Below are 24488 nucleotides of genomic sequence, written 5' to 3'. Positions count from 1 at the left end.
AACTGGGAAACGACATTTAAGGACAAACCATAAAGGACTGACAGTAAATTGAGAAGAATAAGGAACCGAAATATCAGTGTCATGCGTTTACTCCATGTGACTGAGATTTCACTTCTCTTTTCTTCCAGTTTCAAGTACTTGGTGTGTGTGTGCGTGTGCGTGCGTGCACGCAGCACACACAGTGTCATTTACAGCTAAACATTGATCTCACAAATACTGTAACCGAAAATGTATTCTATTGATCAACACTTCCTTGTTTTTTGAGGTTTTTCGAGGTGACAGAGTTGCACAACACTTATGGAATACTTTCACTATTGTAATCAAGTATTTTGAAATACTTTTTTCTTTTTATAACTTTTGGGTGAATTTATTAATACATTTATTAAGTAGACCTTCAGCTTTCAACTACGACCGTTGCAGGATATATTTGGCATAAAACATAAGAACAGTATATGGTAATGTTCACTGCCTGGTGAATTTATATCTCACCCGTCTTTTAAAAGAAAATATGCGAATGTACTACAACCAGACTTACACAAACTTACAAACCAGTAAAGGCTGAAACTTGAACACTGTCATAAATGGTAAATGCTTCATATATATAGCGCCTTGGCCCTTTATCCAAGGCGCCTGCTCACCGGGAGCAACTAGGAGTTCAGAGTCTTGCTCAAGGACTCTTCCACACTAACTCTGGGGGAGCCCGGGATCGAACTGGGAACCCTCCGTGTTCTAATGGCGGTTTCACCCCTGAGCCACTGCCGTCCCTATAGTCCCCCCCCCCCCCCCATTGTCTCTACTCTCAATCAGACCAGTCTCAGCTGACCTGGCAACCAGATGGGAGAGGCAGTTATGACATACAGTGAAGCACAGCCCTCCTACTAACCCGTTGGTTGTGTCACTCCATGCCCTATGACTACAGTAAGAACAGTATTCACACCAACTCTGCATCTACTCTGCACCCTACTGCAAGGTAAGGACAAGCTCCTACACGCGCGCACACGCACTCACACTCACACACACATTAGGGGTGCCACAATACTGAACCGAACTGGTATACCGTTTTTCTTTTTTTTTTTTCCTTTGGGGGGGGGGGGGGTTGGCCACATAAAAAACATAATTTTAACTCTTTCTCTACACTTTTTAGGAGAAAATCTTCCTCCTAGTATAATCGTAATACCTGATTACCATGTTTTAGGGGGGAAACAAATGATTGCACCCCATCTTTAAAATGAACGGAACATTTTGGATTCTTTATTTTTTTTTACTGTACCGAAACCGTGAGCCAAAAACCGAGATACAAACCGAACCGTGGGCTGACTGAACTGTGGCACCCCTAACACACACACACACACACACGCCCATTTTCTGAATGCCATTCTTATCTCTTTTTTTTTGTTGCCATTTTTAGCCATAACGCTAAACCAGGTCTAGTCCAAATAGCTAAATCTACATCAGTGTGGGATATAAGTATAGGTATATTAATTGTTATTAATTCAAAGTAATCGATAAATAGATGTGATTTAAAAAGAAATAAATACGAAAAAACCAAACAGTGGTGGAAGAAGTATCACAACTCTGAAATTAAATTAAAGTACTGAAATTACTGGCTGTCATTGGCATTAAATTACTTTTTAATAGCTGAAGTATAGGGCTGAATTGGTTATGTTTAACCCATTTAGGCCTAGAATTATTGAATGCTTTAACCATTGAAAAATAGCAGATATACAAGCTCACAGCGCGGCACCGAGTGCCACGCTGCGAGCTTGTAGATCTGCCATTTTTGAAAAAGTCGTGAAAATGTGTGCAAATCTTTGAATATGTGTATTTTCAAAGCGAACGTTTGTAACTCAAATTTTGCTTCTGGGTGGTCCCTGGAACTAAATATTTTGATATGGGGGTACGTGGCCAAATAAAGAAACATAGAAACATATAGGTTTTTCAAAAAGCCTCAGAAAGATTTGAAATATTCAAAGATTTTCATGATTTTTCAAAAATAGCAGATCTACAAGCTCGCAGCGCGGCACTCGGTGCTGCGCTGTGAGCTTGTATATCTGCTATTTTTCAATAGTTAAAGCACAGGGGCCCTGCAGTGAATCCTTGTACCCAGGGCCCAGAATTTGGTGTGACGCCCCTCTGTGTGTCTGTCTGTCTGTCTGTCATGCATCAGTCAGTCATGCAGTTCCTGCTGGTTGCTGGGTTCATCCTGGCCGTGTCCAGTGCTGCCACCATCTCCCTGGAGGACCTGGAGTTCTACGCATGGAAACTCAAATTCGGTGAGAGACCCTGACCTCGCTGATTATATACATCAGGGGTTCTCAACCTGTGGGAGGTCCCCTGATGATTATCTTAATGTGCAACATTGTTTTCTTTCTCAACATTAAACAAACCAACATAAAGTTTAAGTGTATAGAGGGTACCTGCACATTTCGAATTGAATTGAAGGACTTTTTAATACCTCTAAAATGACAAAATAAACATTGGCCAAACTGTCAAATATTAGAGGCAGAAATTGTGAAAATAGCCTATCTACATGCTCACATTGCCTCAACATGGTGCTGCGAGTGCTTTGGTACGAAGGGCTACGATCTATTCTACACTCTTCACAAGGCTATTTTAAAAAAGCCAAATTATGAAAATAAATAATTATGAAATAGATCTACAAAGTAACGTGTAGCTTGTAGCTAAGGTTTTCAAAGTTTATCATGTAAAAGTAAAAGTACCTAAAAATCTATATTTTATAAACGTACTTCTGATGGTGTGTATTCAGGAAAGGTGTACAGCTCTGCAGCAGAGGAGGCCCAGCGTAGAGACGCCTGGCTGGACACCCGCAGACGAGTGCTGCTTCACAACATGCTGGCAGACCAGGGCGTCAAGTCCTTCCACCTGGGCATGACCTTCTTCGCTGACATGGTACCCTTTATTCTTTTGCACTTTGAATAGCTTTTTGAATAGAATTTTGAATTGAATTGAATTCTAATTCCCTTTTCCCAAGAATGTGGCATGAACATTCCCTCTTCCGGGTCAGTCTTCCCACATGGCTTCATTTGATTGGCTCAACAGCAGATTTATAACTGCATGGATGAAACACATAATAATAAATAATGATGATAATCTTTATTGTACCGGGAAGGGATATTTGTCTTCACAAGTCTGTTCAAAAACAACAACACTGCATAACTAGGCCTGTCATAATTATTACATAATCGTCTAATCGCAATTTATTTGACATAATCGTCATAATCGTTTACATATCAACAATGTGGGTGTGGGAAGTCTGATGATCTTGAAATCAATACGGGTGATACTGTAGAGTTTGTTTCTGTTAGGCATGGACAGTATCAGGGACGTGCTGGGCCCCTGATTCAGCCCGGGAAAAAGAGTTGGAGAGGCCCTCATTGCGCGCTACAGAGAGAGATCTCTCTCTATAGCGCTGCTGCTACTCAAAGATTTGCCATTTCAGATCAGTGCTTGTAGATCTGCTGTTTTCACTACTTTTGTGCAACAGCCTTGTATGATGAAGCAAGGCTTTGCTTTGCGAAAAAATGTACACATTTGAAACTTGGAGATACGAGGTTTCTGCCCAACAGTGACGATTTACTTTGTTGGCCGCCCAGCCCCCAAAATGGAACAAAGGCCGACATTTTATTTTAAATTTTTCCTAATGGCCGGCCTGGACCGGCCGGGAATGAACCGGCCGTTCGGGAGTTGTCCTGCTTTTCCCAATGGCCAGCACGTCCCTGGACAGTATAGTGAAGAAACATGCTGAGCAATACAACAAAAGTTTGAATAATGCTTTTGTACAGTAATAACAGAAGATGGGGGGCAACAGATAGTGATCTTAACTTCATAACGGATTACACAAAGTCTTTGCTGACACCTTCATAAAGTATAACATCATCATTGTCGGGTGGAAACCTTGTATGTCCAAAACCTTTCTTTTTTGTTATTATTTAAAAAAAAAAATTTAAAATGGTGAAATAGAAGGCGTCGCGAGGCATTGTGTGCTTGTAGACCTGCTATGTTCACTGCTTTTGTGCCAAAAAAAAAAACATACACATTTTAAACTTGGAGATACAAGGTTTCTGCCTGACAATGACGATAGATTATTTGCTTGGAATTTGTACTGTAAATGTACTCAGGGACGTGCTGGCCATTGGGAAAAGCGGGACAACTCCCGAACGGCCGGTTGATTCCCGGCCGGTCCAGGCCAACCATTAGGAAAAAAAAAAAAATGTCGGCCTTTGTTCCCTTTTGGGGGCTGGGCGGCCAACAAAGTAAATTGTCACTGTCGGGCAGAAACCTTGTATCTCCAAGTTTCAAAGTTTCAAGTTTCATTTTTTCGCAAAGCAAAGCCCAGCTTCATCATACAAGGCCGTTGCACAAAAGTAGTGAAAACAGCAGATCTACAAGCACGCGAGCCGCGAGGCGTTGTGTGCTTGTAGATCGGCTGTTTTCACTAGTTTAAATCATTTTTTAAATGATAAATACAAAACAAACGGTGAAAAAAGGTGCGCCGAGTGCTTCAGAGTGTAGCATGTGTAGTATCTCCAGTCTTGTCGTGTTTGAGGTGCTAGAAGTTAATATAGGATCAAATCAGCATGGGGTCCCATCGGGAAGTTCTTCTCGCACACTCAGAGCCAAGGAACGCATTAAAAAGCCTTTATTTGACAACTAGGGCTATTACATATTAAAACAATAAAAAGCCAATAAAGCCGACCGGTTTCGACACAAAGAGTGTCTTCTTCAGGGCGTGGCTATAGGGGGATGGCACCGTAGGTGCATGTCCTCTTATACCTCCTTGTGGCCAAGGGAACCAATCATAACAGGTACATATAGGTCTACATCTCATCAGGATCAGTGTAAGCAATCTAACTCATATACATAGTAAGTATTGTGTATTTACATTCATATCGCCCACCTATACCAACAATATAGACATATATGACAAATTTCATAACTCATACTTTCAATATGTAAAAAACCAAATCAATCACCTTTACAGAAATGGTTTAAAATCAATTTCTTCATTTAGACCAGGGTATACCATGGCGTCAAAAGTAAATATCCAGTATGTTTCTCTCTGCAGTAACCTCTGTAATCTGTTGCCACCCCTTGGTGTTTGTTCAACTTGTTCAATACCCTCTACTTTGAGGAGGCTGTCATTTCCATTGTGGACACTATGGAAATGACGTGCCATAGGGTAATCTTCGTTATTTGTTCTAATGGCATATTTGTGTTCAGCCACTCTGTCTTTTAACCTCCTCTTAGTCCGCCCTATATAGAAACAGCCACATGGGCATGTAAGGCGGTACACTATGTAGGTGGAATTACAATTAATAAACTGTTTGTACTTGAAGGTCTCCCTAGTTTTGATGTCTTTAAACTCCTTTTGTTGTACAACATTAAAGCAGTGTCTACAATTAGTTTGTAAACATTTATATGTGCCTATTGGTCTATTAAGCCTCCAGCAAGAGCCGCTGATACAAACGACCTACGGCCTGGTCGCGACTTAGGCCACGACTTGGAGGTCGTAGGTCCCGGTTCTGGAGGTTTTGCGCGATCTCGGTCGTAATTCAGCGACCTGGGAAGTCCGCGATCGAAACTCTACGCTTGCTAAGGGAAGGGACGCGAGTTTAGAAACTCTACGCTTGCTAAGGGAAGGAGCGCCGCGATCGAAACTCTACGCTTGCTAAGGGAAGGGACGCGAGTTTAGAAACTCTACGCTTGCTAAGGGAAGGAGCGCTCGTTTTCAACAGCGTCGGCAGGTTAGCTACTCAGTGTCGGCAGGTTAGGGTTAGGGTTAGGGTTAGGGTTAGGGTTAGGGTTAGAGTTGGGGTTAGGGTTAAGGTTAGGGTTAGAGTTAGAGTTAGGGTTAGGGTTAAGGATAGGTTTTGGTGCACCTCGCGCGGTCCAAGTGACTACAATGGAGCGCTTCCTACCTCCGGTTCAGCCAATCACAAGCTTCAAAAGGTTGAATAGCGCTGCTGCTCTAGAATATTCTGCAAAAAGACGGCCCGGGGACGACCGAGGTGGCGCAACCACGGCCGGGGGTCGCGAAACTAGACCGGCCGCGACCTAACAAGTATGTACCGCGAACTACGACCTCCAGAACCGGGACCTACGACCTCCAGGTCGTGGCCTAGGTCGCGACCAGGCCGTAGGTCGTTCGTATCAGCGGCTGTCTCTCCAATGGCCCTCTCTCTTGGCTGGTAAATAACTCTGAGAGAGTTTGTCCTTTAAAGAAGGAGCTTTTTTCAAACAAAAAGTAGGGGGAAGTTGAAATGTTTTATTTAGAGAGGGGTCACTTTTGAGAATATCCCAATTAGATCGAATGATCTGTTTGATTTGTGAGGACTGTTTGCTGTAAGACAAAGAGAAGAATACACCTGTTGTCTCTTCTTTCCTTTTGTTAGAAGGTTGTAAGAGTTGTTGCCGTTCTAGGGAGCTCGCTTTATTTCGAGCTGCGGTAATAGTAGTTTTATTATAGGATCTATTTAGGAAGCGTTTACTCATTTGTTGAGATTGCAATTCAAAATCAGAGTCCTGGTCGCAAATTCGTTTTACCCTTTGAAATTGTCCATAAGGGATGTTGTTCTTTTGGTGGTACGGATGAAAGGATCCATAATGTAACACTGAATTGCGATCTGTAGGTTTTCTAAATAGAGTCGTGTGTAATTTACCATCCTCACTAATGTAGATTGTGAGGTCTAGAAAGTTAATGTTCTCTCTAGAGTACTCTAATGTTAATTTAATATTTCTGTTTGTGTTATTAAGATACTTATGAAACTCTAACAGATCAGCTTGGTTACCTCTGAATAATAGGAAAATGTCATCGATGAATCGACAATACATTTTAATATTCTCTTTGAAGGGATTTTTAACACCATCAAAAACAGATTCTGCTTCCCACAATCCTAAATATAAACAGGCATATTCAGGTGCAAAAGAAGCACCCATACTGGTACCTTTACATTGTTTGAACTTCCTATTCTGGAACAGAAACACATTATTGTTCAACACCCAGTCGGTGAGTTCCACAATGACATCTGTAGGGGGCGTTAGCCCTTCTCTATCTGACAAATAATGACTCACTGCTCTAAGGCCGTCTAAGTGGTCAATATTCGTATAAAGCGACAAAACAAACGGTTTTGGACATACAAGGTTTCCACCCCACAACGACGAAATAAAACTCATGTACTTAACAGTTGCTTTTCCAACACATGTCTTCAGGACAACGAGGAGTACCAACGCCTCGTCTCCAGCGGCCGCCTGCGCTCCTCCAACTCCTCCACGCCTCGCCGTGGTTCTGCCGACCACCACCCGCCTCCGTCAGGTGAAGGTTTCATGTCAACCTTATTCTCCCACATTACTGTGGTTCTGCCCACCCGCCTCCGTCAGGTGAAGGTTTCATGTCAACCTTATTCTCCCACATTACTGTGGTTCTGCCCACCCGCCTCTGTCAGGTGAAGGTTCCATGTCCCCCTTATTCTCCCCACATTACTGTGGTTCTGCCGACCACCCGCCTCCGTCAGGTGAAAGTTCCATGTCCCCCTTATTCTCCCCACATTACTGTGGTTCTGCCCACCCGCCTCTGTCAGGTGAAGGTTCCATGTCCCCCTTATTCTCCCCACATTACTGTGGTTCTGCCAACCACCCGCCTCCGTCAGGTGAAAGTTCCATGTCCCCCTTATTCTCCCCACATTACTGTGGTTCTGCCGACCACCCGCCTCCGTCAGGTGAAGGTTCCATGTCACCCTTATTCTCCCCACATTACTCTTGAGTCTGGTTTTACCCCTCCTTCTGCCCTGCACTCTGCCCTCATTTGGCCACAGTCCGTATTGCACGATTATGAACATTTGGTAACGCTTAACTTAAAGGTCAGGTTTATAAAATATGAACCCTTGTTGTAAAAAAACAAAGTTGTCCTTTAAAAGGAAGAAATGTCAGGAAGACTGTCCCTACTTTTATGCTTATAAAACAGAACCTCTGAGTCGTAAAAAAAGAGAAAAGAAATAACAATTATTATTACATGATTTAAATTATTTTAGATTGCCTTGCCTGTGACGTCTGTCAGAAAGTCGTCCAGAAAGTTGAAGCCATCGTGAAGAGGAACACGACAGAGGTATGTTGTGTGTGATAATGTGACAGTGTAATGCAAACCTTAGCTGATGAAGTGAAGAGTGCAGCTTTTATAGTCTGTGTTTTGTGCATAAATTGTTTACTTATGAAAGAAGCATGACATTTGCCACACAGTTAGAACATGCCATATTATGGAACATTTTTGGCTATAGGGACATCGCAGATTTGTCTTGGGAAACTTGTGGGAGCCAATCAAAGTCGGGCTCTCACACTGTAGACTTTACTATACACTAAAATAATAATAATAAAAAAAAATGCTTTAAGTAGCATGTGAGGGGTCAAACTAGGGGTTTTTCATGATTCTGAATCCAATGCAAGCATTTGTTTTGCACAAAAAACATTCCTTTCCGAAACACGGCCCCCACAAAACTGTGAAAAGTGACGACTCATCACAAAACCATAGTTTTGTGGGTGCTGTTTTTATCCCAAGGAATGTTTTTTGTGCAAAACAAATGCTTGCATTGGATTCAGAATCATGAAAAACCCATAGTTTGACCCCTCACATGCTACTTAAAGCATATTTATTTTTTGTATTATTTTACTGTATAGTAAAGTGCCAAATGTCATGCTTCTATCATAAAGTGCACGATTCCATCAACATACTGCCTGAAACGCCTGGACTATTAGTCTCTTTCTCTTCATGATAATTTCTGACCCAGCACCACAAATATAAGTGATGTGTGTAGCGCTCACTGCTGTGTGATAAAACATGTATCTGCACTGTTGTAGCTAGGGGAGTCACAAGGGGGGGGGGGGGGTTGTGGTAAATATTTATATAAAAAATATAATCATTATTTAAATTATTAGTTATGTCTATGCATGTACAGCTACAGAGAAAATGCATGTAAAGTGGAGTTACTAGGGCCCAAGGTTAAGATTATTTTATACTTTATCTATTGAAAAAAAGCAGATATTCAAGCGGTGCTGCGCTGTGAGCTTGTAGATCTGCTATTTTCCAATAGATTGTTGTGATTTCAAACTGAACCTTTCCATCCGTCTCACATGCAGGCTGCGATAAAGACGGCACTGGACGAGTTGTGCAACATGTTGCCACGTGGCACGAGGGCCGAATGCGAAAAAATAACCCAGCAGCTCATTGACCTTCTGAAAAACCCTGATCCTCCTTTGACTGTCTGTCAGGAATTGGGACTCTGCCCCCGCATCTCCTCCTGTAAGCACCCAAGCTGATTTCATGGCACCTTATATTGATTAAAATGTTACACAAATGTTTTGAGGCAGAGAACCGGAACCTTTTTGACCATGTCATTTAAATTTGATGCATTGATTGTGAAAAAAGTACTCAATTATTTTACTTAAGTACAAGTATCAATACTGCACTGTAGAAATGCTCTTTTACAAGTAATAGTCCAGAATTCAAAATGTACTTGAGTAAACGTGCTGCCGTTAAAACGTATTTAAGTACCAAAAGTAAAAGTACTCATTAGGGTGCCCACACACCAAAATACCTATGAGAGTGGAATCCGCGTTCCGCCAATGCATTCCAATGAGAAGGGGGCGGTTTCATGTCAGTGGAGGATATCTGGGCGCCGCGCAGACCTTGCGTTTATGCTGGAGCAAAGACATTCTCCACGCAGATTCTGGTTTCCCTCCTCTGTCCAATCGGGTGAGTCGAAGGCGTAACATTCCGAGAACCAGGAAGGGACTGGTAGATGTTTTGTTTTGAAGAGTCTCATGCACCCAAATATCTCCCCTTCCAATAAAGCAAGGGCGAGCACCCTTCGCCTGTCCATTATAGAGTTGACACGTAAAGATGATGATAATAAAGCCTATTAAATTGATAATCTCGCAAGTCACAACGTAACCTGGCTAACGTACCTCTGCAGACAAAGGATCGCTACCATAGAGTTATAATAATCGATACGCGTGTCTACAGGCTACAGGGAGGGAGGGACTTGAAAGCGAGTGACAGCCTGGCAACGTCAAGACAAGGCGGTGCGGGAAGTGAGTGACAGGCGCGTCACTGGCTTTGGGACGGAATATGCTCTCTGCGTTTTCAGTAGGGGGGCCACCAGCAGGGCCTCAAAAAGGAGGACACTTTTCCGGGGCGCGCTGTATGGGTTCCCCAAATTGATATGTAGTCGCGGACCCCCTTCTCAAAATATTTTGTGCCAGCCAGGGGAACCACATATTATTCCAAATGTGTACACTTTTTGATAAAAAAAAAAGGTCAAGTTCAAGTTCATAGCTTGTAGATCGGCTATTTACGAATATTGTGTAAAATAGGTTTAAAGTGGTTTAAACTAAGACTGGGTAGCCAACCTCCTTTATTAATGCACCCAAAGACCCTTCGTGAATTATTTTATTTTATGATGGGCCTGCACTGTATCTTTTTTGCAATTATTCTTGAGTTAAATTGTCCCATTTGAAATCTATTCCACATGACTGGCATCAGAAATAATAAAACAGAGGGGAAGAGAAGGGGAGACCTGTGGACCTATGGGTACTAGATAGCTCAGCTGCACTTATTTAGTTACTAGAGACTAGAGGAAAACCTATAGCTGCAGAACATTAAAGCTATATTGTGTAAGTTGCTCAACTAGTGGTCAGTAGCGGTATTGCTTTTTTCGGCCGTTTTTCGGCCGGAGTCGTCGCGGACCACCGCCGCGGACCACCGGAGCGGCGCCGCAAACCACCGCGACCGATAGTAATCCGTGGAGGGGTAGAACGCATGGTAGAACGTAATTTTCTGGCCAGGATTTGTGGATTAAGAGGTTAAAATCCTTCACCATGGTAAACACTGTAGCCAAGCGGAGGCGCTTCCTGGAGACCAGAGCAGATAAGCTGTGATTGGCCGGTAGTGTACCATGTGTGCATGATCGGCGATGTGATTGGGCAACGTATACACAACGTATACAGATGATGCAGATTACGTCATTTTGGCGCGAAATCCCGCCCCTGTCACTGCTAAGAAGAAAACATATAAAGAGAAGGCTTCAGAAGCTGAAAATAACGGAGTGGGTGTTCTAAAACTTTAGCGATTTAACAGTTAGGACAATTTTAAGATTTGTTTTATAAAAAAAGTTACATGGTACAACTTTAAGTTATTGCCTGTCAGTCAAAGCATGCATTGCGTTCTACCTTTCCTTTGTTGACATCAAGCCGTTACACACAGTGCTGCAAAGTGCATGATACTTGTGAATTCTGCGCTTCTTTTTTAACTAATTTACCTTGCTCCATGTTGGCTAAATGACGTTTCGTTTCGGTGTCTTTTGTGCAAATCTGAGCTGCAGTTTATCTTCTACAACTACTTAACCTCGCCTCACCAGGCTTTCTAACAACTACTCGCCGTCGGTTTTATCCACAAGCGTGGGAGGAGCGACTGGAGCGTTCGGTGTGAGTAGTGCAACTTGTGCTTGCTGTGTGTAAACGAAATACACACACATAGCACGCGACAAGCTGCGGTGCGGTGTCGCGCTGTGAGCTTGTATATCTGCTTAACGGGAGATGTGCGGAGATATGTAACCATTAAGCAAACACATGCACTGTAGCCTAAATTAGGTGTCCGGCCAGAGGCTGCGCTGGGCGGAGGACAGCACGGTCAAAAAACGGACTGTCCGGCGTAAATCCGGACGACTGGCCACCCTAGTTTTCAGTCAGCCGCGCACAAAAAGAGTTTATCCGCTGCCTACCATATTTTGGTGTGTGGGCACCCTTAGGCTGAAGGTCTCATTTCAACTTTTCAAATGTATACACATCTTTTGAAAATAGCAGATCTACAAGTGAGCTATTTACAAATGGCCAAATATAATGTATATAGGGCTGGAGTGGTTAATGTTTCGTAACTAAAGTTTTCAAACAAGTAAAAGTACAATATTTGGATCTGAGATGTAGCGGAGTAAAAGTAAAAGTATTGGAAATTGGAAATTATGCAAGTAAAGTTCAAATACCTCAGAATTGTACAAAAAAGTACAGTACTTAAAGGAGCTATAGTCAACTTTTTCTTGAAAAACGGATGCTAAAATAAAGATAATGTTTCGAAAATGTTTTATAAAAAATAAGCTTCATATATGTGTTTCTATTCAAAAATGACCACAAAAAGCGTAAAATAATGATAAAATAATGATTTTGGCCATTGTCAGACCGACACTTTGTTTACATTCTAGTCTATAGACTAGGATGTAAACAAAGTGTCGGCCCTACAATGAAAAAGTTGACTATAGCTCCTTTAAGTAAATGTACTTAGTTACTTTACGCCACTGCTTATAACCAGGTTTATGAAGTATAAGAGGTCTGGTCGTAATGCATTATAAGCTCAGTGGAACTACACAATATATCTTTATACTGTAACTGATGCTATAGATAACTGACTAAGTTATGGAAGTTAAGACTAGTTAGTATACAACTCAGGTCCAGTGTACCGGTATGTCAACGACAATTTCACGTTAAGATTAAGATCACCACCATATGATTATTGTGAGCAGGTGTTTTTATTTCCCACGATAACCCAGTGGTTCCCAAACCTTTCAGCCTGTGACCCAAAAGAGAAATTAGACGTTTGCCAGGGACCCCACAAGTGAAAACAGCAGATCTACAAGCGTGTAGATCGGCTATTTCCACTACTACTTAAACATTTTATTTTTTTCATAATTGTATTGAAATTTCTTCGATTTTTATTTTATTTATTAATGAAATGACCCACAAAAATGTGTCCGTGAATTGTAAATACTCTTAACTCATATGCTGCTATTTTAAACATAGGCTGAACTGCCAAATTGTCCTTACCTTTTAACGTGGGCACGTGCACGCATAGTGCATGATCTGTGCGTGACTCATGTAGTAGACCGGTAGACAAGATGACAGCTTTCGAAAAAGAAAAAAAATCCATTGGAATAGACAAATCCGTTGCCAGGCAGTATCCTGCTGTATCCACCAGTATTTACATAAGAAAACGTTGGAAACGGCCAGCTGTGCGCTATGGTAACACGTGGGCACGTTCGCGCACATAGCAGACGATATGTGCGCGGATCATATGCCAGGCGGGTAGAGGAATCAAACAGCTACCAAATAAATAAAAAAACGTGTGAAAAAAAAACCATTCTATGGCCGTGCAGCTCCTTCCTTTGTTTACAAGGAAAACCTATGGGCCGGCAGCAATGATTGGCTTTCAGACCGGATATGGAAACCTAGATCCGGTCTAAACAGGAAATACGACCGGATACAGTTAGAAGGCGGGCCTAAAGTCTCCGAAGCAGCTATATGCAGCGATCATACTTTTAATCGTTTCATAATGATTAAAGCTAATTAAATCTTCGGGCTCCTCGGGCATCGCAGAGTGGTACAACGGGACATCTCCGGTTTCGACGGGGATCGCGGGAAATGAGTTAATGGCCTCACAGGTAGATTCCACAAAACCTGGGATCCATTCATAGATTTTGTCAATAACTTGCCTGGGCTTGAACCATAAATGTCTGTCCATTTTATCACATCGCACACTGTACTATTATTATTATTATTATTATTAATGTCCATGCATTTTGTTTGTATGTGTAGTTTTGTCTTTGTCTTGTTTGTAATGTGATTGGTGTCAATTAAAAGGTCCCGACCCACTGTATGGGAAGCACTGCTTTAGAGCAGTGGTTCTCAACCTGTGGGCCGGGACCCCCGGGGGGGTCCCCACATTATTTTGGGGGGTCCCCAGATGATTAGCTTAATGTGATACATTGTTTTCTCACTCAACAGTAAAGAAACGAGCATAACGTTTAAGTGTATAGATAGAGGGTATCTGCACATTTCTAAATTAGACTTTTTTAATACCTCTAAAATGACGAATGAAACATTGGCCAAATTGTCAAATATTAGAGGCAGAAATTGTGAAAAGCGTGTTATACAAAATGTAATGCCTCAACTCTTAGTGCTCGTCAGGGTGGGGGGGGGGGTCCCCCAGTTAAAATATGATTATTTTGGGGGTCGCGGCCTGAAAAGGTTGAGAACCACTGCTTTAAAGGATAAAGTATGGTCCCACCCCTCCAGGTGCCGCCCAGCTGCCTGCCTCAGTGGACTGGAGAGAGCAGGGATATAATATAATATAATATAATATAATATAATATAATATAATATAATATAATATGTTCCCACTCCTTCCAGGTGCCATGCAGCCGCCTGCCTCAGTGGACTGGAGAGAGCAGGGATACGTCACTGACGTCAAGTACCAGGGGACCTGTGGATCCTGCTGGGCCTTCAGTGCTGTAGGTTGTGTGTGTGCAGTGTGCACACATTATCATTCATTCATTCATTGTGACCGTCAGGTCGCAGTTACTATCAAAACCTCCACCGGCTGTCCGTCAGTCCGTCTGTCTGTCACGTCACACTTTTGCCCTACTCATATCTCCGCCACCGTTACTCCTATCCATGCCAAACTTTGCACACACACACTCCTTGGCTGCCAAACCACAACCTCATTTCTCACATGGCCCTCTTCTAGCGCCACCATGAGGCCGATTCTTGCAAAACACATTTTTGTACACTGCTCCTATAAATATTGCCCTAACATCACGCAAATCGGTACACAGTATGTCTAGACTCATGTCATCAACATGGATCTGTCCCATATAGCGCCACCATCAGGCAGATTTGTTCAAACATTTTTGGACACTGCTCCATCCATCCCATTCCATTCCATTTAATTTCCATTTCCATTTTCCATTCATTCATTCATTGCAGTGTTGATTTCATTGACTGGAACTATGACGAAAAATGTTCGTCGACTACCTTTTCTCACTGACGAAAACTAAATAAAAACTAATCTATGATGACTATAACTAAGGCTATTTACATTTTCCCCAGTTACAGTTATATGTCAGAGAGCTGAGTAGCAGATAGCCAGTATAAAACAAGTGTCTTTCTGCTTGTCTGTGGCACCTCCAGGCGGGTGCTCTGGAGGGACTGCACTTCAGACAGACAGGTAAGCTGGTCTCCCTGAGCCAGCAGCAGCTGGTGGACTGCTCCGGAAGCTACGGAAACCATGGCTGCCACGGAGGCTGGGTGGACCGGGCCTTTAAGTACATCCGAGACTACGGAGGTCTGGAGACTGACGAGTCCTACCCCTACCAAGCTACGGTCAGTCACCTCACCGGTGGAAGAAAGAAATAGTCTCATTTCCTTTACTTGAAGGACTACTTCACTCATCTTTAACTTATCTTCATATAAGTGATTGTCGCTAATGCTCATGATATCACCATTTCTGTACTCACCTCTTGTCTCAGAGGAGGGCTGTGGACAGTTCAGAAAGGTTTGGTCATGTCAAAGACCATAATTATTAGTGAGCTGAACTCGTTCTTTAAGTAGCAACTTTACTTGGAAAGTATATGTTGCTATACTTTTGAACGTATACTCAAGTCAAAATGATAATAATCATATTTGAACTGTGGACCCCCTCACCCTTTTTTTTTTTGTCGAACACGGTTCTATTGTGAAAATAGCAGATCAGCTATTTTCACAATTTCTGCCTCTCATGTTTGGCCAATGTTTTATTAGTCATTTTAGAGGTATTGAAAAGTCCTTAAAGAGGTGGTGCCATGATCCCCCCCCCCCCCCCCCTCTAAAACATGATTATCAGGTATTATGATTATACTAGGAGGAAGATGTTTTCCAAAAAAGTATACAGAAAGAGTTAAAATTGGGTTTTTATGTGGCCACACCCCCAGTTCATTAAGTGTGCATGGATGTCATGGTGGGTGGTGACCCAGCTGAAGTTAGCCACAACCCACAGTGTTGGGTGAATGGTAATTAGCGGAGGAGTTGATTCTGTGATGTAATAAGTATGTGTGTTTTTTAACTGACACTTTTGACCACAAGGTGGCAGCCTCCAAGAGAAAACAAACAAATACCAAGAGAATACATAATTGCTCATAAAAACCACACCAGGGGGTCTAATGAAGTACTGTCAACCTCCTATACACATGAAAAACAGAAAAAAGTACAAAACTATGGCACCACCTCTTTAAATTGTCACTTGAAGTTCGGGTGACATGGCCAAAACAGCTAATTAAGGCTATCAAATTAGCCACATTTTTTAATGATGTCATGTACCCCCATGTTAAATTAACCAATCAAATTAATTTATTGTAGTTACTGTACTGAAAGTAGTACTTTCTGTACAATAACTACAATAAATTAATTTGATTGGGCTAATATGGGGGGAGGGGCGGAGTCGGGTATCCATATCATTATCTTTTGAAACTGCCCCAACAAAAGCTGTCCGAGGTGTGTTTCCGACTTTCAAAACCAGTTCTAGGGGTAAAAATTATACAGCATTCACTATAAAATCAGTGGTTATACCGGTAAAAAAATACAAGTCTTCTTCAAAAATCACACCCGTGTGAACTGAGCGGTGGTTTACCCACCAACCGGTTTACCCCTCCCCCTTCCCCCCTGTGTGTGTGTGTGTGTGTGTGTGTGTGTGTGCGTGTGTGTGTTTGTGTGCCTGGCCTGGCCTGGCCTGAAAACAGCGCCCCTCCCTTAACGTGTGGTCATAAAAGGTACTACACCACAGGCTTGAGGCTACATACAGACCCACCCACATACAAACAAACAAACATACATACCTACACACACGGCCACGCTATGGAGACGGTGTGACCACCGCTCAAAAAGGTGTCAGAGATTAGTTACGAGGGTCCAACACGCTTCTCCCCTTCCCTGAGACGGTTTTGTCGGCCATACCCTGCTGTCTCTTCCCCTAAACCTGACTGGAGCACCTGACCGCACCGGAGCAAGCTTAGAACGAGGGTCCAGCCCTCGGCAGAGGAGGTCCGTGGCTCATACACTCTGTGTGTGTAGCCTGTGTGTGTGTGCTTTCGCGCACGCGTGTGTGTGTGTGTGTGTGTGTGTACACACACACAATAGCTCTCGAAAATAGCCGTGCGGAAGCTAACAACAACGCATCACGTGGTGCTCGGCACCGCGCGACGGACGAAGTATACACTCACTACTAACTGATACGGCCCCGCCTCCTTTTCAGACTGTTTGGAGAAAGACCACGTCACCTACTGTATCATAATGTTAAAATTCTTTGTGTGTCATCCGGCCTTTAAGAAATGCGCAGATACCCTCTATACACTTAAACTTTATGTTGGTTTGTTTACTGTTGAGTGAGAAAACAACGTGGCACATTAAGTTAATCACCTGGGGACCCCCTCAAAATAATTTGGGGACCCTCCTGGGTCTATAGGCCAAGTCTAGGCCTAACTGGGTCTAATGAAGAACCATAAATGTGACTGTTTCTTCCACCCCTGTTACCAGGAGGGGGAGTGTAGTGCTGACCCTGGCAGCTTGGCAGCGAGCTGCAGCGGCTGGGTGGACGTGACCGGAGGTACGGAGGAGGACCTGAAGACGGCTGTGGCCTCCGAAGGGCCGGTGTCTGTCGCTATCGATGCATCGCACCCATCGTTCCAGCACTACCAGTCAGGTGAGAACCAGGGCTGTTATAGTCAACAAAATAACTAAATAACTGATTAAAATGAGGCTTAGAATGTTTTATTTCTTTTGACAAAGCTTAACTTAACCCATTTAGACCTGAGGCCGATTCTATATGAATGCCTTCTGAATCACTTGTTCTCACACTTTTTTTTTTAATGTTAAAAAAAACAGACGTATACGCTCACATAAGATCAATGTGAGCTTGTATATCTGCTATTTTTGAATAGCCAACGCAAACATCTAAAATGACACAAGGTCAGGGGTCAGGTTAGGGGTCGGGGTTGGACTTATGCCTGCATCAATATGCCACACGTTATTGTGACCTGTGAGCTTAGAACAGCTGTTTTCTGCTTCAGGGCTAGGGGTGAAAATGGCATTAATAAAATCCACTGAACTTTTTTTTTTTTTTTTTTTTTTACGGCTCCCCTAGGCTAGGGGTTCTAAAATGCTTATCTCCTTACAAGTGTAGTTGCGACCGTCAGGTCGCAGTTACTACCAAAACCTCCACCGGCTGTCTGTCAGTCAGTCTGTCAGTCAGTCTGTCCGTCACGTCACACTTTTCGCCAGCTGCACACACACTCCTTGCCTGCCAATCCACAACCTCCACCCCACCAGGGACCCCCGGAGCTCCAGGGACCCCCAGGGACCCCCTTCCGCCACCGCCAAAAAGTGCAAAAATGACCAATTCACCACCCAAACGGGGCTGTTCACGGGGAATTCCTGGGGACCACCGACTCCTGGTGCTCCAGAATGGATGCCCCTAGTGGAGGACCCCCGCCACCTCAGCGTACATAAAATGCTGTAACTCGGGCTAGGAGCGACCGGGAGAGCCGGGGCCGGTACCCACTGTGGTTGCTAGGGTAAAACTGCCCGTTGCTAGGGTGAATTGATGGTTGCTATGGTACACATTTATGGAGAAAAACATCTTGAGTGTGTTTGTTTAAACTTTTGTTGACAAAAATGTCTGTTGACAAAATGTTTGTTGACATTTGTTGTCCATAGCAGCGGTTATGGTATAAAAAGATGAAGTGTCAACAAATCACTTCAGTTGATCATCAGCATCTTCAAGAGGAGGTCCATAGCACTGAGAGCAGCATACCACCTAATATGGCTCCATTCCGACATGTCTCCTTTCCGACATGTCTCCATTCCGACACTAAACCTATCCCTTACCCTAACCCTAACCTCTATGGAAGTGTTGCCACTCCGACAAAAAGAAGTCAATGTCGGAATGGAGACATGTCGGAATGGAGAGAGCCCCCCCTATAACTAAACCTAACATGTTCAATTTGAAAAAGATGAATACAAGTTGTATACGACCTACAATGTTCAAGTTGAAAAAGAAGAATGCAAGTTGTATACAACGTACACTGTTCAATTTGAAAAAGATGAATGCAAGTTGTATACGAGACAAATTGAACCAGAGTGGAGTTGGCAAACGTGGAGAAGAATGGGCCTGGCTTGGCCTGGTTCCAGCCCATAGACCCGCCCACTCTCAGAGTGGACTGAGTCTGAAATCAGGCTAGGCCTGGCTGTACTTGAGGTCAAAATATGGCGATGACGCCGACGTCAAATGGATAAACGCTGGACGGGAGACGGGTGAGCCCTATGACATCACAGTGGATCATACCAACGGAACAACCCAGTACATAGAGGTCAAAGCAACCAAGAAAGTTAGCTATCAAACCAGATTTGTTGCAACACACAACGAACTCAAACACGCTAAAAAACACAACACTGAATTCTACTTTGTCGTCAACGTGCAGGCAGAGAGACCAGAGCTGTACCATGTGAATAACTGGCATAAGCACTGGGCAATTCAACTGACGGAAGCTGAAATGCCAAAGAAGATCCCTTTTGTAGCAGATCAATTACTCATTGACGTCACAGTGGTTCATACCAATGGAACAAGCTATCCAACCGTCATCAACGTACAGGAAGATGGGAGGATGTGGATAAACTGCTACCCCCTGATGAGCGAGCCCTTTCATTTCAGTGAACATTCTGAACAAATCACTTTGCTCAGCTTCACAGGACCGACCAGTTCAAATGAATGGTTCGAGTTCACCGCTCATGTTCCACGCAACACGGAGGATGTATTCAACGTACTAATGTATCCATCCATCCATCTTCAATGGAATGAGATTTCCAGATTTGGAGATAATATAAACCTTATTATTTGATCCACCACAGGGTCTCCTCCCAAAGGGACGTGCATCGAGGTCGGCCTTCCTAGGAAGGCGCTCGGGGGGGGCATCCTTACTGCTTTTTCAAAACCTCTTTCAATAACAGCAGATCTACAAGTAACAGGAAACTAAAGCTGTCAAAAGATGTGTAATTGTAATGGAGTAAAAAGGTACAATATTTGCATCTGAGATGTAGTGGAGTAGAAGTAACACAAATGTAAAGTAAAGTCAAGTATTTCATAATTATACTGCATTGTTGTATAGTCTTTGAGTAAACCAAGCACCACAGACCAACATATAGTTGATGAGGATTAGCATTACAATTAGTAATACATAGTGGTGTTCTTATATCAACACAAGTATCGGAAAAGCTGCTGATACTGCCTAAAATGCTGGTATCGGCATTTGTGAGTATGACATGTCATTGTCATACACATAAGATATTTCATTTACGGTCATATTTGTAATGCTTCAGCTGATGTTGCACAACTGTTTAATACTCTTACTATAACATATACATGATTATTTTACTAACTTGCATTAGGTTATCATTACTATTCCTAGATCAGTTCTCAAACCTTTTTGAGAACCACTTCAAGGAGACAAGGAACCCCATAACTTGGGAACATTTTGGTAAAAATGTGTTTGTTTGACACTGGTAATGCTTGTGTGTGTGTGTGTGTGTGTGTGTGTGTGTGTGTGTGTGTGTGCGTGTGTGCGTGCGTGCGTGCGTGCGTGCGTGCGTGCGTGCGTGCGTGTGTGCGTGCGTGCGTGCGTGTGCCCGTTCCTTTAGGTGTGTATGATGAACCAAAGTGCGGCAGCAGTGAGTTTGACCTGGGCCACGCCGTCCTGGTGGTGGGTTATGGTACTACAGAGGATGGACTGGACTACTGGCTAGTGAAGAACAGGTAAACATAATAACATGCAGTACAAAATGCTCTGACATTAACCCATTCACTCACACATTCCTCCACCATGGAAGAACGTGTGAGTGAATCTATGTCATGAGTCTGACTGGCAACGCCAGGCTAAGTTATTCCCAAACAATTTACAATTACAACTTACAATTTACAAATGTAATCCAGAGCGATTTACAATAAGCAGGGACAGCACAGGGTGATGCATCAAATGCATAGAAGTAGTTATCTAGAATCGTAGGCAAACTAGTCTATATCGTCACTGTCTGGCCAAAACCTTTTAACTTCATTTTTGAGGTTTTAGATTTGGCATAAATCAGGGCTATTGAACAACCTTTACATCTGATTGTTGGTTAACATAATACTGAACCATTGGAAAGTAGTAAAAAGTGCTTGGGACAAAACCTCCACACTTTCTGCCAAACCAGCTAACTCCACCCGATTGGCCCTCTCTTTTTTTTCATAAATATGTGCTATTGAACACCCTTTACGTCTGTGTGTTGGTTAAAATAACATTGAACCAATGAAAAGTAGTAAAAAGCCCTTAGGTCAAATCCTCCACTTGAGCTTATTTTCCCGAAAATGAACATTGTTGAGTTAGGAGGTTTCGGCCCGATAGCAGAGATATATAACATGCTATCTAAATTACATTTTAACCTTTGCATAGGCCCAGGGGCGTCACACCAAATTCTGGGCCCTGGGTACAAGGATTCTGTGGGCCCCCCATGAATGTTAACCATTGAAAAATAGCAGATATACAAGCTCGCAGCGCGGCACCGAGTGCCGCGCTGCAAGCTTGTAGTCTGCTATTTTTGAAAAATTGTGGAAATGTATGCAAGAAACCTATGTTTCTATGTCAGTGGTGCTCATACCTTTTCATGACGCCCAAGATGATATGTATTTGGCCACTGACCCCCATCTCCAAATATTTAGTTCCAGGGACCCCCCAGAAGCAAAATTTGAGTTACAAATGTTCGCTTAAAAATTACATTATATTCAAAGATTTACACACATTTTCACAACTTTTCAAAAATAACAGATCTACAATCTTTCAATAGCTAAAGTTACTAGGGCCCCTCCACCTTGGGCCCTAGTTTACTCAGTCCCACTTTCCTCCCCCTTGTGACGCCCCTGCATAGGCCTGCAAGGTCCTCAAGGCTATGGCGAGTGCATGCTACGGTATATAAGGGTTACGGACTAAGGTGCAGTCTGAAGAGGTGGAGGAGGATGCGATAATGGAATCCGTAGAAGACGGGGTTGAATAAATTAGAAGGCGCAGCTTGTGATTGGCTGTAGAGGAGGTCTGGAGCGCTCGGCTGTAGTCACTTGTACCACACGGGTGAATGATAACCTCTATGCCTAAACCTAACCCAAAACCCTAACCCTAACATCAGTAAAACTATGCCTAAACGGTTTAGGCATAGTTTTACTGAGGTTAGGGTTTTGGGTTAGGTTTAGCCTAAACCTAACCCAAAACCTCAGTAAAACTATACCTAAACCTAACCCTAACCCTAACCTCAGTAACCCTGACGCTGGCGAGTAGCTATAACCTGCCGACGCTGGTGAAGGGGAAAAGAAGCGCTCCTTCCCCCACCGTCTCCTACGGATTCAATAATAGCGTGGAGGATAGGGAGTGATTCTGCACTTCTACGTGTGGTCCAGGGACGTTATGTGGGGCCCCAAACACTTGGCAAAACACTAACATTTTAATAATCTTCATATGTTAAAAATGATGATGTTAAAATGTGTAAATGTGTGTGTTTGTCTATAGCTTCGGAGAGCACTGGGGTGAGATGGGCTACATCAGGATGAGCAGGGACAAGGAGAACCAGTGTGGCATCGCCACAGCACCCAGCTACCCCACCTTAGCCTCCCATCCATAGGACACCCAGCTACCCCACCCTAGCCTCCCATCCATAGGACACCCAGCTACCCCACCTTAGCCTCCCATCCATAGCACCCAGCTACCCCACCTTAGCCTCCCATCCATAGGACACCCAGCTACCCCACCTTAGCCTCCCATCCATAGGACACCCAGCTACCCCACCTTAGCCTCCCATCCATAGGACACCCAGCTACCCCACCTTAGCCTCCCATCCATAGGACACCCAGCTACCCCACCTTAGCCTCCCATCCATAGGACACCCAGCTACCCCACCTTAGCCTCCCATCCATAGGACACCCAGCTACCCCACCCTAGCCTCCCATCCATAGGACACCCAGCTACCCCACCTTAGCCTCCGAGCCATAGCACCCAGCTACCCCACCTTAGCCTCCGAGCCATAGCACCCAGCTACCCCACCTTAGCCTCCCATCCATAGGACACCCAGCTACCCCACCTTAGCCTCCGAGCCATAGCACCCAGCTACCCCACCTTACCCTCTCATCCATAGGACACCCAGCTACCCCACCTTAGCCTCCCATCCATAGGACACCCAGCTACCCCACCTTAGCCTCCCATCCATAGGACACCCAGCTACCCCACCCTAGCCTCCGAGCCATAGCACCCAGCTACCCCACCTTAGCCTCCCATCCATAGGACACCCAGCTACCCCACCTTAGCCTCCCATCCATAGGACACCCAGCTACCCCACCTTAGCCTCCCATCCATAGGACACCCAGCTACCCCACCCTAGCCTCCCATCCATAGGACACCCAGCTACCCCACCCTAGCCTCCCATCCATAGGACACCCAGCTACCCCACCTTAGCCTCCCATCCATAGGACACCCAGCTACCCCACCTTAGCCTCCCATCCATAGGACATGCTCTGCTTGGGGTAACTTTTGACCCCGCTTATGGAAGAAGTGGGCTAGTGATACAAAAACAGCAATTTCTTAAAATTAATGAAAATATAAATAAAAATGCGAATGGCCTCATGTCACAAATATTTTTTTATGAGGAATACCTGGAATATGGAATTATTCAAACTTTTAATTTGAAAGATTTTGAAGAATAACAACATCATTTTTTGACCCCACTTATTCATCTAAGGGTTAAAGTAGCAGTACCCACACATTTTTTTATACAAGTGAAAGTTCTGTATTCAAAATTTGTATTTGAGTAAACGAACATGTGATGTTTTGGCATTACAATATTGTCGCTATCACGGTGAACAAGTTAAAGCAGTGAAAGCCAATCTACAAGCACACAATGCGAGGCGTTGCGTACTTGTAGATCTGCTATTTTCTCTAGTTTTGTGCAACAGTCTTGTATGATGAAGCAGGGCTTTACTTTACGAAAAAACGTACACATTTGAAACTTAGAGATACCAGGTTTCTGCCGGACAGTGACAGTACTTACTTTAACAAGCGTAAAAAGTGCTCATTGTGCAGAATGTACCATTTCACAATTGTCGCATTGCAACATCCGCTTATTACACCCGCTATTTTAGAATACCTGAACTATAAAAATAAAAAAAAGGAATTGGATACAATTCATGTTTTGAAATACAAATCTAAATAAGCAAAGAGGTAGAATATTTGCCAGTAAGTAGAGTAGAAGTGTAAGATATTGTTGCGCGCGCTTGAATAATATAAGTATAAGTACTTCTAAGTATACTTCTTTTTAGTATGCCCTGCTTTTTTTGACTGTACACAACAATACTTTTTTTCTTTTTTTGTTTCTTCCTTTTATCTTTGTAACTTGTAACCTTTAACTGCTTTTGCTGCAGATTTCCCCCTTGGGATAATAAAGGCCGTGCACATCATGGGGTGATCACTGCTTGCCTCCTGTGAATTTTAATTTGAAAGATTTTGAAGAATAGCAACATAATTTTTTGACCCCACTTATTCATCTAAGGGTTAAAG

At 43.4% G+C, this 24488-nt stretch overlaps 1 protein-coding gene across 1 annotated transcript; it reads left to right on the top strand.

The window, feature by feature from the left end:
- Positions 1–842: 842 nt before the first annotated feature.
- On the top strand, positions 843–23823 carry LOC308305889 (procathepsin L-like). The gene is made up of 11 exons (XM_080750785.1): positions 843–970; positions 2168–2273; positions 2768–2910; positions 7231–7333; positions 8049–8122; positions 9148–9310; positions 14245–14345; positions 15025–15216; positions 17401–17566; positions 20557–20671; positions 22452–23823. The coding sequence occupies exons 2-11, from the start codon at positions 2174–2176 to the stop codon at positions 22561–22563; spliced, it is 1269 nt and encodes a 422-aa protein (XP_080606911.1). The 5' UTR covers positions 843–970; positions 2168–2173; the 3' UTR covers positions 22564–23823.
- Positions 23824–24488: the final 665 nt, after the last annotated feature.

The sequence above is a fragment of the Nannobrachium achirus genome (assembly GCF_963921795.1).
Source record: "Nannobrachium achirus genome assembly, chromosome: 20".
In the NCBI taxonomy this organism is placed as follows: Eukaryota; Metazoa; Chordata; class Actinopteri; order Myctophiformes; family Myctophidae; genus Nannobrachium; species Nannobrachium achirus.
Note: the sequence above shows the minus strand (reverse complement) of the source record. Positions and strands in the feature narration are given on the sequence as shown.

What these genes read in the sequence shown, in the direction of transcription:
- LOC308305889 (XM_080750785.1), top strand. Translation starts at nt 2,174, where the DNA reads ATGCAGTTCCTGCTGGTTGCTGGGTTCATCCTGGCCGTGTCCAGTGCT. An exon ending in CGCATGGAAACTCAAATTCG is followed by an intron (nt 2,274 to 2,767) that starts GTGAGAGACCCT and finishes GTGTGTATTCAG; the next exon opens with GAAAGGTGTACAGCTCTGCA. An exon ending in CCTGCTGGGCCTTCAGTGCT is followed by an intron (nt 14,346 to 15,024) that starts GTAGGTTGTGTG and finishes TGGCACCTCCAG; the next exon opens with GCGGGTGCTCTGGAGGGACT.